Here is an 18,468-nt window from a genome sequence, read left to right on the forward strand (position 1 = left end):
ATGAGATTCTGTGAAAACCGAGGCGCTTAGTTGCGGGTTAAAACTGGGCTAATTTTTTTTTCCAGCCCCACTGCCTTCATGCTTACCTCCCGGATGATTCCGTTAACATTTTCATTTAGTTCAAATATATACCGACTGCCTGCTATATTCATACAACAAGCCTTCTTTTCAGGAGTAGGAAGGGACAGAATGCAAGGCCCTGATGTTGTTATTATTGAAAGACTTTATCTATGGAGAAACACTGACGGCAAATGAACAGATCCGTGTGATCCTGTTTCAGCCGTGCGCAAGCGAGAGGTGGCCTGGACTCCAGCATCATGCTCTTAAGGACAGGCACATTTCCAGTAACAGTCTCACTTCCCCAGTTTCCCCGGGGAAGGAGGGGAGCGGTGTTGCCGATGGCATCGCCTGATATCACTTGTTCTGGGTGATAGGAGAGCGTGGGGCCGCCTGGCCCACCTCATCCGTGGTCTGATTGCATTAACCTCTTGGTTCCCTGCTCCTGACACGTGAGGTGCCCTAATATGGTCAGACTCCGGCGGAGCCCAGGAGCGCTTGCCTTTCTCCGGCTCCCGGCGAGGAGGCAGGAACGCATGTTCAGAGGCAAGCAGTCCGAAGGAAGGAAAACGGGGATCTAGGTTCGCATCTGGGCCGGTTGAGAGTGGGCTGCAGCAGTAGCCTTGCCTCAGGTCATCCATCATTTAATAACCACCCCCGCCCAGAGACTCCGGTCTCCTCTGGGGGCTCCCTTTTCTCGTTCTCCCCTCACTTTTGGGGAGGCACCCCTGGGTGGACTCCTAGCTGCAGTCTTGATAGGAATGGGAGGCGCCTTGGGGGTCGAGGTGGGCGGCTCGCCAGGGCTCCGGCTTCTCGTCGGGTCCTAGCAGCCTGGGGGGAGATGCTGCTGCAAGGCGTGTCTGGGGCTGCGCTCATGTGATGAAGCGAGGGAAAAACAAGGGGGAGGAGGAGGAGGCAAAGAGGTGGCTTTTTTTTTTTTTTTTTAAGGAGTTTGCCGCGAGCGCGTCTCCTTCATTCGCTGTCTGGGCGGGTTTGGAGGAGCACGGCGGGAGACTGAGGCGCTCTTGGGACTTCGCGAGTGCACGGCTTCTGGCTCTTCTCCGCGTCCCTGCGATTTGGGGAAGGCGTTCACCAAGCGGCTAGCCACCGGAGAACCGCAGACGAGCCATGGGCGCCGGGAGCTCCACCGAGCAGCGGAGCCCGGAGCAGCCGGAGGCGGGGAGCGCGACGCCCGCCGAGCCGGAGCCCAGCGGCGGCGGCTCTGCGGCGGAGGCGGCGCCCGGCACGCCGGGAGACCCGGCCATCGCCCCTGCGGACCCCGCCACCAAGGTAGGGGCGCTCCGGGCCACCTGTCTGGAGGAGAGGAGGGTGGGGCGGAACGGCGGGGGTCTTTGGGGGGAGGGGGAGGGGGAGGTCCCCTCGATCTCCGCCTGCAGTAACTTCCTGGCCGGTCCAGCCCATCTGCAAACTCGGGAGCCTGAATCCCTCTTTCTAGGCTTTTCAGGGTTTTAGCGCCGGGGCGGGACCAAAGGATCCGCGAGGGCGGCGAGGGGGGCTCGCATCTTTGTCGTGGGTCTCCAGGGGAGGCGACTGCGCCATCCGCAGTAATAAAATTCGCCCGCTGCCCGCCGCTAACTGAGCCTTTCTCCACGCTCTTCCGGTGGAGGGACCCAACCCGACACCGGCGAGCTGCCTGTGGTGGGGGTGGGGGTGCGGGGGTGTCTGCGGAGCCCTGACCCCCGGCCAAAAGTGTCGAGCCCCCCACCCCGTCTCCCTATGCGGAAAGTCAGCTGTTGGGCCGTGACGCGTGTTGCAGCCTGGCGACTCCGCCACCCGTGGGTTCCCCGCAGCGCACTGTCGTTGCTGCCGGCTGTGTCTGGAGCGACCGGGTTTGGTACCCAGTCCTCCTGCGGCAGGCGGCTGAAGCAGACGACACCGCCTTCCCGATGCAGAGAAAGCCTGGGGTGTAGCTCACTCGCCGCCAAAGAAAACCTGAGCCGACGCGGCATTTCCAAAAGGAATGACAGGGTTCGCAAACACGGCGGCGTCCTCCTTTTCGCTCAGTTCGCTGGACTCAGTGGGATAAACAAATACTGGAGGAGTAGTTAAAGTTCTCAAAGGATGCAGTCGAAGGCGTAAGGGAGTAGTCCCTGTCTATCCCGGTCTATGGAAGCAGTGCTGAACGTCCTAGACATTTTACATTTTATAGTCTTAGGTCTTCGAGGCTGCAATATTTATTCTTGGCAATTGCAGCCGCCCAGATTGTGACTTGTCCAGATCGTTGTTTTTTAGATCTGTTTTCCAGCATGTATGTTCATTGGCCAGGCTTCACCCCACCCATTTTGTGATAGTTTTATGGGAAGATGTGGGTAACCATACTTAACACTTAAAAAAAAAAGAGAGAGAAACGTGTTAAATTTGAGAATATACAGAGTACTTGAGGACCTTTAAGAGTTGTCTCAGGAAGTATAAGTGTAAGGGAAAAAAAACCCGGAAATCTAGGTAAAAATCACAGAATTATGACCTCATCGCCTTGACCTTTTAGCTGTGGTAGTCTAGATTACCTCTAGTCATTAACATATCTCCTTGTAAAACCCTTGGTCCCTAGAGCTGTAAATGCTTAGCAGTGGCTACTGTGCCTGGAATGCCTAGATTCTCTAAGATATGCTTAAGAAATCTATTACCCTTTTGAGGTCTCAGTTATGTGTGTGTGTGTGTGTGTATATACACACACATATTTAGCTGCACCACGTCTTAAGTGCAGCATGTGGGATCTAGTTCCCTAACCAGGGATCCAACCCAGGGCACCCCCCCCACACACCCCCCCCCCGCCCCCCCCCCAATTGGGAGCTCAGTGTCCAGACTTCACTGGACCATCAGGGAAGTGCCTCAGTTATGCTTCAATATTTACTGTATCTCACTTTTTGATGTCAACTACTGTCAAAATGGCTGCATAACCAGTATTTAGAGTCCAGTAATAAAGATAATTTTAAGACATAATTGCTAAAAGCTTGCAGTTGGGGAACATTTTTTTCTTTGGCTTTTACCAGCCCTTCAGGTCTTAGTAACAGTTCACAGTAAGATATGGTACTTATTCTCTTCCCAATAAACTTCTGTGTATTCATTTAAAATATTGCTTCCTTTCTGTTCTCTTTATCTTCCTTCCATAACATCATCCTTCTTCCTCTTTCCTAGTCACAACCATCTTGAAACAGTGAGATGACCTCCTTTAAAAAATTACTTAAATGACATCCTGAGTATCATTGAACTTTCTGGCAGACTGCCCAGTTATCAATTTGTAGACAAATCAATACACTTACATGTACATGTTAGAAAACGTGTAGTTTTTCATTGCGACTAGCAAAATTTATTACTCAAGTTTTGAAGACCTAAGTCTTTTCAAAAGGACTCTCTAAGAATGATTCAGCATGTAGCTTTTGTCTCCTTTCTTCACCCTGTTCAACCCTAATTTCAGACCTCTGAGTAATTGCATCTGCCATTCTGGGTTCCCATAGCACCATGGACCCTTCTTGCCAGCAGTTTCCATGTTTGTGAGTTTAGTGACTTGATGAGTTAAGTGTTCTTCTGGCTGCTGTGAATGCTCTACAAAGGCAGGAACCATACCTGGGTTTGCTCATAACAGGTATTGCTCCATGTATGGAGTGTGTGGCTGGCATGTAGGATGATCCTGGCACCTTGATTTTGATTGGAGACGGTCAAGTTGAGGAATACGTTGGTCCATCTGCTTTCTTTTTAAAACTTTTAATTTTGTATTGGGGTATAACAGATAAACAACCGTCTACTTTTTCTTTGACTTTATCATCATGATCTGTCTCACTTATCAGATAGTGACTCAGTCAACGTCAGTTCTGGTTATTCTCAGACCAGGTGAATATCTAGCAGAAAACTAAGATTTGGGAACTCAGTTTTCTTTTTCTTTAGAATGGCTTGTTTACCATTGCATTTCAAATTGCCTTTAATCTCAAGTAGACAAATGCATGATAAATGCAAGTGGCTCAAATGAGACCACTTCATACATTGAATTAGTGATGAATTACATCTTGAGCTTTTTTGATTGAGTCTGTGGACATCTGGGGAGGTTTAGACTAATACATCCCCCTCCCCCTAGCAGAATGCTGATCATTAATTAAAGGCTATTAGCAGATTTCCGCCCCCCCTCCACCCCCCCCCCCCCCCCCGGTAAAACTTGATTACACAAGCCTGACATTTAGATGCGCTGAGACAAATCCTGATTTTATCTGTGATGTATTTTAATGGAAATAGAAGGAGTCTTATCTTCCGATCAATCTTTTACAATCTTTATATGTTAATTGTGAGGCAAAATGGCTTGATCGGTTATTTTCCAGGTTAAATTTTGCGAGTTTGCAGGGTACAGAAGATTAGACCACCTGAACACAGGTGGTGAACAAAGCCAAATGTTATTCCTCAATTGCCTGCTTTCATTCTGGTATGGGCATCGGGTGGTGGCCAGTGACAAACTTCCTTTTCTCTGACACATCTTGATCTCTGGAGCCAAGCTCCAGGCTAAATCTGGACAATCACAATCCTCTAAATTAACCCTTCTGTCTTTTCTGTTTAGTAACTTAGAGCTGGAAATAAAACAGTTCTCAGTTCAACAGAGTAAGGCCTGCGTCCCTGGCGGGTGGGGAGACTGAGACCCTTGTCAGCGCTTCAAGCTGTGGTTCCATTTGGCTGCGAGAGCTGTGACTCAAATAGATGCATGCAAATAGAAGAGTCTATTGTCCTGATGAGTTAAGGATGTCTCTACCTTTGGTGCATTAAACAGACAATTGAGTCGGCCAGCTGCATTTCCTAATTCCCGTCCCAGCCTAGGGTACGTGCTGTTTCCCACTTGCCCCGTGTTTACTAAAGATGGGACTAGAGATGGCTGTCATGTGATTATGTCATTGGTTTTACGTGGAAAGGGCCAGAATTTAAGATTTCAAAAGAATTATATGTTAACAGAGTGATGTTTTCTGGGTGTGGCTGCCTGTATATGAATTTCCCGCAGATTATAAGAGGTGCTACTTGCTGATTAGAACACAGTCTGGAGATTGGAGTTGTGGGTGTGAAGATGGTCTGAGAGCCAGTGGGGGGTGCATTGCCTTCCTTTGAATCCATTATAGGCTTTTAGGCTCTTAGATGTGTCAGATCAGCAGAGATTTCCACTTGAAATACTTCCCTGGGCGAAGGACAGCCTCCAAATGTGCATCCTCTCTGAATTCATTGTGTGCCCACTAATCTCTGTGCCAGGATCACTTTAGACTACATTAAAAGGATGATTCCAGTTTGGTATCTTATAAGATAATTAATAAAATGGAAAGAAAATATTCTGTTTTAAAAGGCATTAAGAAATGATTTCATTTTCTTTATCATTTTAACAAATGTTCAATGTTACAGAATACCAACGAAAGGAAAATCAGCTAAATATAATTCTTTATGTTATAGTCATTCAAGAAGTGAGAAATTAGAACTTACAGCAGTTAGTGATGTGAGAAAAATACTTTGGTACTTTTAGTGCAAGAAAACTATAAAACTAAATATCCTTGAAGCTAATTCTTAGTTCTCTCATACCCTAAAAAATTATAATTTAGGAGAAGTTTCATTTTTAAATAATTTAAAGAAAAATGTGAAAAAAGCTGGGTTTGGGAGGGAGATGCATTATATCTTGTGAATATGAAAGCTTATTTTCAATAAACTATTTTAAAATCTATAATTATAATTATTTGTCTTGTCTGTTTAGATTTTGGTTGATTCCTGCAAGTTAGTACCTTATTAAAGAATGTAAGAGTAGGGGTTTATACCTGTGATCCTACCTGTTAGTACATCTAGTAAAAGGATTAAGGTGAAGATATTAATCTGTAATAATTTCAGTTATATATACATGTATATGTCTTATTATGAATAATTAAGTTTATTTATTTAAATCTGACTGCAGGCCTGACAGCATCATTCTTGAATCATAAAGGCTTTATTAAAAGATGATCAAAAGCACTTGCTTACTCTTATTAAAATGATTTATTTATTTATTTGGCTGCCCTGTATCTTAGTTGCGGCACTTGGAATCTTAACGTCTTCATTTCAGAACAGAGGATCTTTTTTTTCTAGCTGCCTCGTGCAAACTCTTGTTAGTTTCGGCTTATGGGATCTAGTTCCCTTATCAGGGATTGAGCCGGTAACCTCTGCGTTGGGAGCCAAAGTCTTAGCTACTGGTTCACCAGGGAAGTCCCTAAAATGATTTTTATTTAAAGTCATTGCAGACAAGATTCATTTAATGTTTGTTTTTCTAAAAATGTTAATGGTTGAGAACTTATAATTTGTAGAGGATGATAAAAAGGGAACGTATCCTATTCCTCCCACCCCTGAAGTACTCACTGTTAACAACAGTTTGAAATCAATGTTGGTTGTTTCTTGCATATTCTTCTAAAACCTTTATGCCTGTGCAAGTGTATGAATAAGAATAGCCCGGTGTTTTCCTTTTAACAAATGAGATCCCAACACATAAATTCTGCAACTTTAGGGTTTGGCTGTCTTTTCATCAAAATATAAAGATCTCCCTTCGGTCTTATTGGCTACATGAATTTCTCATTTATGTATGGATTGAAGTACCACAATGATTTAACCAATCCCCTGTGTGTATATTTAGACTTTCCTAGTCTTGTTATACTAAATTGGCACACGGAATATCCTAGTTCAGACATCTTTGTACGTGTGCAAATGTATCTCTCGGAGAGATTCTGAAAGTAGGGTTGCTGGATCATAGGATTTCTATGCATTTTAAATTTTGATAATCCTTGCTAAATTTACTTGCCAAAGAGATTCAGCCACTTTGCATTCCTGCTCTGTGGAGATCGACACTCACTTTCCCATGCCTCAGTGGATAGCAGATTTTCTAGTCTTTGCCAATCTGTACCTCAGTTGGCACCTTGGATTCCCTCAGGGCACTTTTAGTTATGAAGTTGAGTGCCCTGTCAGGTGTACTGATTGTATGCGTTTCTTCTGTTCAGCACTTCATCAGGAACTCGACTGACTTTCAGAACATCATAGGCTATAGTTTGTTTACCTGTTGAGTTCTCAGTTACTTAGTCGTGTCTGACTCTGTGGCCCCAAGAACTGTGGCCCACGAGGCTCCTCCATCCATAGGATTTTCCAGGCCGGAATACTAGAGTGGATTGCGATTTCCTTCTCCAGGGGATCTTCGTGACCCGGGGATTGAACCTGCATCTCCTGCATTGGCAGGCGGATTCTTTACCACTGAGCCACCTGGGAACATAGTTAATTTTAAAAGACTTTCCCCTCCCAGAAATTAATCAGAATTGGGAAATAACAAGCTTAGAATAAAAACAAGGCTGAGGTATTGTTCCCTTTCCTTCCCAAATTAGTAAACTGGCTTTAATTTTATTTGCTTGGATCGACTTTGCAATGACCTACTTCTTTAGCTATCAATTTAAAAATTTCTCCTCTGGGAACAATCTAAAATCATCCAGTTGCCAGAAATTTCTTCATACATCTGATCCATGAAATGTTGGAATCAGGAATTGTGGGCAGTAGAAATTCACTTCCTGGGAAAACAGTAGTCCCCTCCCCTGGGCGCCGTTCTCAGTTCTCATAACAAATGACAGCCTGGCTCTGTTAACTGGAATAAGTATGTTTTCCCAGAAAAACGTAGGTGTTCAAAGCACTGGAAACTACAGTGTCTTTCCCGGACACTTAGGCTTCTCTTAATGCAAGTATTTATTCAAGTTCAAAGGGTTTTGTCTTCCCTGCAGTTTCTTCATGATGTTGTGTAAATGAGAGAAGCCAAATTTTAGGAAGGGGAGATTACTATAAATTAGTGGCCCATCTGCTGTTTGTTATATGCAGGCATGCAAATTGTGGGCATCTGGAGAGATTACATTTTCTGTGGTTCCCAAACCTGGTTGTGTAGTTGAATCACCTGGGGAGCTTTTTAAAGACCCCACCCGGCCCCCTTCTAGATGATTCTATCAGAATCCCAGGCCATTCCAGCATCTGAGATTTTGTAGCCTTGATGCTCATCCGGGGTCCTGATTTGTCTGGTGTGGTCACCGTTGTCTGGAAGTGGATTACGGGGTGTCGGAGCTGAGGGAGGCAATGGAGAGGTGGCGGCAGCACCCACTGAGTGATGTTGGCACTCATGTGGGTGGCAGAGAGGCTTCCAGAAGAGCAAGGGGGAGAAAATAAAGGGAAACCTCTCCCCGACATAGTTTTACTCCTTTATTCTGCTGTCTTGAGACTATACATGCTGCTAATATTAATAGTATTGTTCTTAATGGAATGTACTCTTCAAGGTAAATAGGTATGGAATCCAATGTTCTTTTCTTTTCTCTGAGCCAGGATCTACTTGTCAACGTTAACTTTTTTGTTCCCCCCCCTCGCCCCATGCCTCTTAACTGTCGTCCCTCATTTATCATGTTGAAAACGTCACTTGAGTTGGTAGGCAGTAGCTGTTGGCTTCATTTATGGCCTTTGGCTGGGCTGAATGTCGGGTGAAGAGATCTTAACACCTAACCAAGTCGTTGAGGATGAGCCCAGAAGAGGGCTGTCTGGCTTTCCTCACCACGTAGTTGCCGTTCTGTCTTGATTTCATTAACATTTCTCTGCTGGCTCCTGTATTCCTGGAACTGGGGATACAAAGAAGAGAGAAATCCAAGAGCTTGGTGCTTAAAAAAGAGTCAAAGTGCTCCCTTTCATGTATTCGTCTCTTCGCTCCATTAAAAGGGATTATAATTTTCTGTCTAGAGGAAGAGGTCTAAATTCATTTTCCATACAGGACACTGTTCTCCAGTACCATTGATTAAATAGTCTCAAGTTTCCGTATTCACATATATGTTTATTGATTTTCTTTTACTTTAAAATGTTTCCTACTCTGTTTATTTGTACACGTTGTTAAAAGCATTAAGAGAGTAGCTAAAAATCTAATCGATTCTAATGGCAGATCCATGGTTTGAAATATTTGTATATTTTACATCTTCAGGTACTGTTAGGGCGTGCCCTGGTCTCATGGCTATGGTAAGTTTAGTGAAAAGGAAGTGTTAGTTTGGTCAGTTGTGTCTAACTCTTTGTGACCTCATGGTATGTAGCTTTCCAGGCTCCTCTGTCCATGGGATTTCCCAGGAAAGAATACTGGAGTGGGTTGTCGTTCCCTTCTCAAGGGGATTTTCCCAACCCAGGGATCGAACCCAGGTCTCCCGCATTGCAGGCAGATTCTTTATTGTGCGAGCCACCAGAGAATAAATAGATACATACTAAAAAGTGGGGAGCCTGTGTTGTCTTCAGAAGTGAATTTATTTTCTTGGTATATAATAATATTATTCATTGAAAATAATCACTCAAGTATTTCCTAACCACTTACGCTATGAAAGGCCCTGGTTCTAGATGCTTCAGGAGGTAAATAACACAGCATTATCCTTGAGCACCTCATGATCTAGGTGAGGTAAGGGGTCCCCAACCTTTTTGGCACCAGGGACTGGTTTCGTGAAGACAGTTTTTCCACCGACCGGGGGTGGTGGGGGGATGGTTTGGGGTGACTCGAGTACGTTACATTTAGTGTGCGCTTTATTTCTAACCTAACGCCATCACTGATGCGACAGCAGATAACCGGTCCCGGGCCTGGAGGTTGGGGACTCCAGCTTTAGAGGAAAGATTCAATAACAAAGATTCAAATAAGTTGGGCAGGCAACAGAACTGCCCTTAGTTGGTACGTGTCTGTTCAGTGAATTGTCTGGATAGCCGATGTGCAAAGAAAAGACGATTTCGCCAAGTGTCACAAGCAGATAAAGGCCATATTAGTCAGGAGGCTGGAAAGCACAGGGCATATGAAGGAGCTGAATGTTTGTAAGAGGATAATGGGAAGAATTGCAGGCAGTTATGGTAAGAGCTCGGAGAAGGCAATGGCACCCCACTCCAGTACTCTTGCCTGGAAAATCCCATGGATGGAGGAGCCTGGTAGGCTGCAGTCCATGGGGTTGCTAAGAGTCGGACACGACTGAGCAACTTCCCTTTCACTTTTCACTTTCATGCATTGGAGAAAGAAATGGCAACCCACTCCAGTGTTCTTGCCTGGAGAATCCCAGGGAAGGGGGAGCCTGGTGGGCTGCCATCAATGGGGTCGCACAGGGTCGGACACGACTGAAGTGACTTAGCAGCAGCAGCAGCAGCATGGTAAGAGCTGCACAGGCTGCAGAGCGCCGTCCAAGTGGAGGCTTCTGATAAAAAGAAAGCCATGAGGCAGACCCTTTCACACTCAGCAGAGAGGACACCCCTAGGAGTGTAAGGGGCAGATATTAACCTGAGCGATGGGATGGGTACAGAGTGTAGGCTCAGCACAGGGGCAGCCAAAAACAGCTGAGACTTCAAGGCTTGGAATATGGAGTGCTCCATTTTCTCCAGTAGACAAGGATGTTCCCCTCCTGATGTCGTTTTCAGTTGTTTATTTCTGTAGCCAACCTTGCCAAACAACGACTTATACCAGGTGTATCTTTAGAAGAGAGAACGTCACTTGACAGTTATAGCCCCCCCCCTTTTTTTAACGTAAGGAAGAAGTTTGCATCAGAGTCTAGGAAAACGACAGAGAGCATCTGTGAGATCAATAGTGCGTCTCTGAGTAGTGACCTGCGTTAGCCCAGATCACAGGCACTGTGAGCAATCCAGATTGGCGGAGTGGGGAGCTCCTAGGGAAGGTTAATATCACAGGGTAAGAGCTGATGGCACCAGAGGAGATGAGAGTGGTAGCTGGGGAGAAGGTGGAACCAATGAATGATAATCAAAGAGAACACTAGATAAAACAGATGGCATTGGGTCGAATAGCCATTGGGTCACTGCTTCATCAGGCGACAGTGACTAGTTTATCCCCGCATCTGAGTCCACCTAAAATGAAAGAGGCTGATGGTGGACTAGCATCTCTTCCATTTGTAGGCAAAGAATCTAGGTGGCTTGGGGAATGTTTATCTTCACTTTCAAAGAAGACATTTCTTCTTCGCAATTTTTTCCACCTCCAGCATATGCCCTCTGGTGTGTCATTCGGAGGACGATTTATGGTTTGCTATTTTTCTTCATGTCTGAGTGTATGATTTCTTATTGAATCAAGCCATTACATAAGGCTCTGGGTTTTGTCTGCCTCGTGATCAATTTTCTGTCCTTACTCCTGATATTGACCATCCTTATTGAAGACATGTTTCATTACATCCTTGATAGTTTTACTTGCTCTTTGAAATACATATTGCTGTGACGCACAGAGCAATAACAAAACATAAAACAATGTTGGTGTATGTTATGGTGCTTAGCCTTTCTTTATTTTTTTACATTTTCAGTTCTGGGTGCTACTTTTTCACTATGGTAACAAACTGCTTGTATAATGCTTCTTAAGGAACATTTGTTTGAAATTATCCTTCACTTGGGTATGTATGTAAAGCAGTCTTATTCCACACCTGTAACCCTGAATGCTATGCAAAGTTCAGCCTTAGATGTGGTTAGATTTGCAATGACTATATACTGCTATACCAACTGGGGTGGAAATGAGGGGATGGAGAAAGGATTGCAATCTACAAGAAATTGCTAAGGATTAGACAGTTTTTTGGTGATGAATTTTTCTTAATTATTTCAGAGGCACGTCTAACCAATATTTAGACATGAGTTAATGACTCCTGTAGTGTTAATCTAAATATCTGAATGGAAATTTTTGTTCTTGTTCTGCTCTGTTTTATATGAAGTCAGTTACTGAAAAGCAGTGGAAAATGTTACCAGTAAACTTTACTAAATCAGTCCTGATTATCAAGGTTTTTTTTCCCTCCGATCCTGACAAAAGCTAGTATATGAAATTTTAAATAAAAAATACTTGGCAGTCATGAGGCCAAAACTCAAATTAATTTGGTTTTATAACTGATTTTTTTTTTTTAACCTTCAGGAGTTTGTTTCCTTTAAATTCAGTTTGATGGCAGTGTTAGATCTGTCTGTTTTGCTTGTAATATAGGAAATTTGTTTTGCTTTGATTAAAATGCAGATTGATTGTTCTTTTGTTATTAATTTTTGCTATTAAAGACACACTAAGGTCTTTCAAAATGCTCAAAAGGTTTTTGTCCTAAATGGAGCTAAGAGCACCCTCAATGTTATCTAGAATTGCAACAGTGACAGAGGTTTCAAGTCACTTCTGGAACTGTGCCTGATAAACAGTCCTCCAGGACAGAGAGGAATTCAAAGAATGCTGAAGTATTCAGGGAAGTAGGTCATGGTTTAAAGCATTACATTTGTCAGAGAAAGTTTCTCAAGCAGTCCCTGTGATCATTGGATCCCTGCTAATTTCTTACTCGGGGTTCTTTAGTCTTAGGCAAATTAGGTGTCTAAATTAACTTGTTAGTCTCTGGGAGGGCTGGACTAAAAGTAACAGATTCCCCACATGCATGTGCTCTCCCAACACCAAAAATAAAGAGCTAGGGCTATAGATGGGCTCAGACAGTAAAGAATCCACCTGCAGTGTGGGAGACCTGGATTCAATCCCTGGGTTGGGAAGATCCCTTGGAGAAGGGAACAACTATCCACTCCAGTATTCTTGCCTGGAGACTCTCATGGACAGAGGAGCCTGGTGAGCTACAGTCATGGTGTCGCAAAGAGTCAGACATGACTGAGCGACTTTCACAGGGCTATATATGAGCGACCAGAAAATCACAGGAGTGATAAGTGGTTTTTTTTAATTGCACAATCCTGGAGTAAAAATGTTTTGAAAATGCAAAATAAATAATGCAAAAAATATTTTGCATTTAAATGTTTTAAAGATGCAAAATAAATAAGCAAATATTTATTTTGCATATTTTAAAAATGTTTTAAGAAACAAATAAATTCCATACAGCCAGATGAAAAAAAAAAAGAGTAAACAGGCAGGTGATGTGTAAGTATATTTCGGAAAATTGGAGTACCTTTTAAGTGAGCTGGGGATCTGTCTTTGCAACCAGGATTAAGGACAGTGGGGACCCGCTGATCCCCTGTGTGTGGCCATAATGCCCATAGTCTCTTGTGGACTTAAATTTGTGGAAACCATTTCTTGCTGTGAATTGTTGCTGAGTGCCAGATGAAGAGGCACTAATAAGACAGGGTTCAAAGGCAAGAGAAAGCACAGCCTGGGGTACCAAGAAAGGTGGCACAGAGGAAGCTATGGACTGAGTGTGTCCCTGAAGCTCATATGGTGAAACTCTAATCCCCAGTGTGATAGTATTAGGAGACGAGTCTTCAGGAGGTAATTAGGTCATGAGGGTGGAACCCTCATTAAGGAATTAGTGCCCTTATAAGAAGAGACCCCAGAGCGCTTACATCCCCTCCCCACCCTCAAGTGGTACCCTCTACAAAGCAGGTAGAGAACTCCTACGAGAGCGAAATCAGCCTGCACCTTAATCTTGGACTTCCAGCTTCCAGAACTCTGAGAAAGAAATGTTTATCATCTTGGCCACTCAGGTTATGGTAATTTTTCATAGTAATCAAACTAAGACAGAGGAAATGGGATTTATGGTGAACTGCTGACGAATGGAGATGCTTAGGAGGAGGCAAGGAAATAATTAAATAATTTTAATATAATAAAAGTAATAAAGTAAGGGGGCAAGAGAGAACCTCACCATCTTGGAAGAAATACTGAGTGAAAAATAGTGTAGGAGAAGTTGGCTTAAAGATTTCTTTTTGGAGGACTTCCCTGGTGGTCCGGTGGTTAAGACTTCACGTTCCAATGCAGAGGGCATCAGGGTTTGATCTTTGATTTGGGAACCAAGATCCCACATGCCATGTGACCCTGAAAACAAAAAATAAAACAGAAGGAAGCAATATTGTAACAAATTCAGTAAAGACTTTAAAACGGTCCACATCAAAAAGATTTCATTTTTTAACTACAGGACTTTTGCAGAAACTTTTAATATGTTATTATTAATTATGCCTCTCCTAAAGGGGACATATAATATGCATCTTTACCCAAATGCAATTGGGAAATGCCAGGCTAGTGAAGACACAATTAGAAAACAGTGATTGTGAGAAGCCAGGAGAGGTATCTGTGGCTCCGCCTTGGAGAATTTGAATACCGGCGTGGGACTTATGCATTACTTGAAATTGGCAGTGTGAAACCAGTAATTAATTGAGGTCTACATCTCCATTTGTTCGGATGGAGGTGAGGACTTAACTTTATTTCAAATCTGAGACCTCGAGAATAATTCTGAGATATTAAGGAAATTTGTTCTCTTTTGGGGGAGGGGAACAAGCAGCATGGATTTTCATTTCATTCATACAAAAATTATTTCCTTTTATATCCAACGTTTAAATGAAATAAATGTAGAGAGATTCTTACTCTGATTAAAATGAAAATAAAGGATATATCCCAGCTTTTAAATGTACATGATTTGGAAAATGCCTCAGATTATCCTAAGATGAAATATTTCATATTTTTATGTCCTTATTAAGTTAGGTCTAGAATTCCTGATGTATTTGGTGGGGGTGGCAGGGAAAGAGAAAGAAGTAGAAAATTGAGCGACAGTAGGATCATTGAAAATTTGGAAACTGAATATACTTTGGGTTCACTTCATTTTTCAAATAATCTAGATAGTTTGCATATTAGACTTAGTTTTTATTTTCAATGTGTGGTGAGTCCAATAACCCATCGGCTCAGTTTCTGTGGCACTTAATTAATTACCCATAGGGCTGAACATCCTAGCACAAGCGACATTATGTCCTAAAACTCTCCCTTAACCGTATTTTCTGGGGCCAAAGACAATTGGACTACTGTGGAGTTAAATGCTGTAAATTATTGTGTTCCTCAAACCCTCTCCAGCGCCTGCAGTGAATACTGGAGGTATTGTAACTGTATGTGAACTTGAACGAAGATCAGGCGAAGGTCAAAACAGAGCCTTCTTGAATGGAGCTACAAATTCTTCTTCTGGCAAATAAGAGTAAAGGGAAATGTCACCCGCTTGTTGCTTTTTATGGTCATGAAGAGGGAAAAAATCCCCGAAGCCTCTGATTCCTTTGCTATGAGCTGACCAAGCTGGCTTATTTCGGCTTCGGATAAGAAGCTGAGACGCACACTGATTTATTTTTTCCTTGAGTCTGATCAAAGCAAATCAAAGCAAATAACAGCATCCTGGGAGTGTAATGAAATTTTTAAGAAAGTCGCTTCTTTGGAAAGCCTAAAAATCAATATTCTTGTAAGATTGCTTCAGGCCATTTAAGTGGGAGCAACTCAATCTAGGCATAAAATGATGATTCCTGCTTCTTAGTAAACATTTACTAATACTGTACTTATTTTAAAAATTAGTTCACATAGAAATATGGTTGATGTCCCCACGCAGCGGCCCCTTTCTTCAGTGTGACTTCTTGTGCTTGTGCTCACACAAAGCGTGAATGTCCTGTGAGTGAAAGGGGAGCCTGGCTGTGTCAGCTTTGTGTCCTCTGCGGATGTTCAAGGGCTCTTCCCACAGTTATTTGACTGTGTGTTTCTGGCTTGATTACAAGGGTGAAAACTGTAGGGGATTAACTAAGGCCTAAACCTTAAGGATCAGGCATATGTAGAAATATGAAAAAAATATAGTCCCTTCTCTCACCGTCAGCTCACTGACGTTTGTTGGGTTTGAGTACTGTTAGGTATCAGACGGTTTTGGAGGGCACTTGCCCATCTTTTTTCCTATCTTATTTTTCAGTCATAACTTCTATGAGGTAAGTGGTATCATTCTCACTTTAAAAGGGTGCCAGCAAAGTAAACATTTATGAAACTTTTGATTCAGTAACTCTTAAAAAAAAAAAGATTATTTATTTGGCTGTTCTGGGTCTTCGTTGCAGCACGCGGGATCTAGTTTCCCTGATCAGGGATCGAACCCAGGCCCCCTACACTGGGAGTGCAGCGTCTTAGCCACTGGACCATCAGGGAAGTCCCACAATTCACTGACTCTTGAGGTCTTCTGGTTTCATCAGCTCCTTGGGTTGAGGCTGGTGGGAACGAAACCACTGTGAGGTGAACCTGGCTTTGGCTGTGATGCTGAGGAGGAGACAGCTCCTGATACACTAGACCCTCCTCAGGTCCCGGGACTTTCTGCCTCTCTAGGTGTTTTAGGATGTATCGCTCTATCTGCTGTCAAGTAAATGGCAAACGATTTATCTTTGTGGGCCATCCAGTTATTTCAAAGCCTGTCCTCATTCTTCCCATTCCCTCCTGATGGGAAGATAGCTGATGCCAGCCTGTAAGAGCTCCTTGGGTTTGGAGCCAAGTCACGACCTAAAGAATCGTCTCCGCTCATTTTTCTCTTCCATTTGGGTGTAACTGAATGCCAGGCACCTATAGCCACCGTCTTCTCCCTTCTCATTTTGCTCGGTCATCCTGACCTCCCAGCACATCATCTGTCTGTCCTGCTGTACCCGTGTAAACCCTTTTCCGTATCCTCCCTAAGGATCATCCCCTGGCTAATTTGTCCATCCCGATCAGGGCTTTGTCCTGCTGGGATACTGTCCTCTCCTGGGGTTTTAACACCCCATTATATCCACCAAGTGTCAGTCTCACACATGCATCTATCTGTTGGACAAGTTCACCTCAAAAACAGTGTTTTCTTCTGTCCCCTTTGCCTGCCTCTTCTTCCCATAAGGGAACTCTCTCTCTAGTGCCTTCAGCATCTTATAGAACAGTGAATGGTATCACTGTCTTACTGGCTCTTTGATTTGCCAGTATCTAGGCCATCTGGGGCTTCCTAGGTGGCTCAGTGGTAAAGAAACTGCCAGCCAATGCAGGAGACCCAGGTTTGATTCCTGGGTGGGGAAGATCCCCTGGAAAAGGAAGTGGCAACCCTCTCCAGTGTTCTTGCCTGGGAAATCCCATGGACAGAGGAGCCTGGCAGGGTACAGTCTGTGGGGTCACAAAGAGTCAGGCATGACTGAGCGACTATGCAGCAACAGCAGAGCGTGCAGGCCATCATGAAGTCCCATTGGTTCTAGAGCTGCTTCCTCAGACCTTTGTCTCAGCTTCCCTGGTGGCTCAGACGGTAAAGAATCTGCCTGCTATGCAGGAGACCTGGGTTCGATTTCTGGGTTGGGAAGATCCCTTGGAGGAGGGCATGGCAACCCACTCTAGTATTCTTGCCTGGAGAATCTGCATGGACAGAGGAGCCTCGTGGGCACAGTCCATGGGGTTGCAGAGAGTCAGACATGATTGAATCTAAGCACAGGCACATGCCATGTACTGCAACATTAGTCTTCAAACTAGTCTTCCTGCTTCTAGCCATTTTTCTGTGTGTATGACTGCTTTATAGATACAGTTAGATGGTAGAAGTACCTGGAATTCTGTGATCTGGTGGGGCGGGGGGGCTCTACTTGCAGTTGTATTTGTCCTTCCAGACTTTTCCTCTTTGCCCCACTTACACACCCATGTATTTATTATCCTTTATTCCTAACGTTGCATCTTGAGGGTTGGAAAAGATAAAAACCAACAGTTGGTTAGCTGCTTTCTGTTGCTCTTTCACATATTTTTCTTTCATTCAGTCAATGAATGTAGCCATACAAGGAAGCTCTCTTCCTTGTATGATTGCCTTTGTTTGATTTTAAATATTTTTGCATGAACTGCAATAACGTGGCCTCCGAGAAATGTCTACATAACTGAAGTCAACTTTCGACCACCGTGGGCATCTTCAGATAAATACAAACTGTGGCATCTTGATCATATTTGTATAGAAACATAGTTTGGGCTATACAGTTATTCCATTAGGTTGGTTTTTATTTTGGGGATTCTATCTGAAGCAGAAACATATCCAATTGACTTAAAAAGTTCAACCATTTGATTTATTGGCATTTTCAACAAGCAAGTATCTGGTATGAATTAAATAAAGCTTAGAAATTCTTTGTTTTCCGTTTCCTCTCCCCACCTCCAAAAAAGAGAAAATCCCTAAAGCATTTTATAAGAATAAGAAGCCATTCTTTTTTTTTTTTAATGATTTTATTTGTTATTTATTTTTAGCTGCACTGGACCTCTGTTGCTGTGAGGGGTCTTCTCTAGTTGCGTGCTCCTCATTGCGGTGGCTTCTCTTGTTGCAGAGCATGGGGCCTAGGGCACTCAGGTTCCAGTAACTGTGGCGCCTGGGCTCAGTAGTTGCGGTTCCCAGGCTCTGGAGCACAGGCTCAGTAGTTGTGGTGTATGGGCTTAGTTGCTCCAAGGCATGTGGGATCTCCCAGAGCAAGGATCAAAGCCTTGTCTCCTCCATTGGCAGGAAGATTTCTTTATCACTGAACCACCGGGGAAGCCCAAAGCCAGTCTTTATCAGGACTGTTTCTCAGGTGAAAAACCCCACAGGGTGACCTCAGCCCATCCCACAGTTTTTTTTTTTTTTTTTTTTCTTTTTTTAAGCTGAAAAGACCTTTCACAACTTCAAGTCTAAGGCTTTAACAAGTTTTTTGGGTCTCAGTTTCCTT

At 43.7% G+C, this 18,468-nt stretch overlaps 1 protein-coding gene across 1 annotated transcript in view; it reads left to right on the forward strand.

The window, feature by feature from the left end:
• Positions 1-1,031: 1,031 nt before the first annotated feature.
• Positions 1,032-18,468, forward strand: part of AKAP12 (A-kinase anchoring protein 12) — a 112,333-nt gene continuing 94,896 nt past the window's right edge. The window contains exon 1 of the mRNA XM_024997062.2: positions 1,032-1,347. Coding sequence (XP_024852830.1) covers positions 1,186-1,347 — 162 coding nt within the window. The 5' untranslated portion in view covers positions 1,032-1,185. The remainder of the gene's footprint in view (positions 1,348-18,468) is intronic.

The sequence above is a fragment of the Bos taurus genome, chromosome 9 (assembly GCF_002263795.3).
Source record: "Bos taurus isolate L1 Dominette 01449 registration number 42190680 breed Hereford chromosome 9, ARS-UCD2.0, whole genome shotgun sequence".
Taxonomy (NCBI): Eukaryota; Metazoa; Chordata; class Mammalia; order Artiodactyla; family Bovidae; genus Bos; species Bos taurus.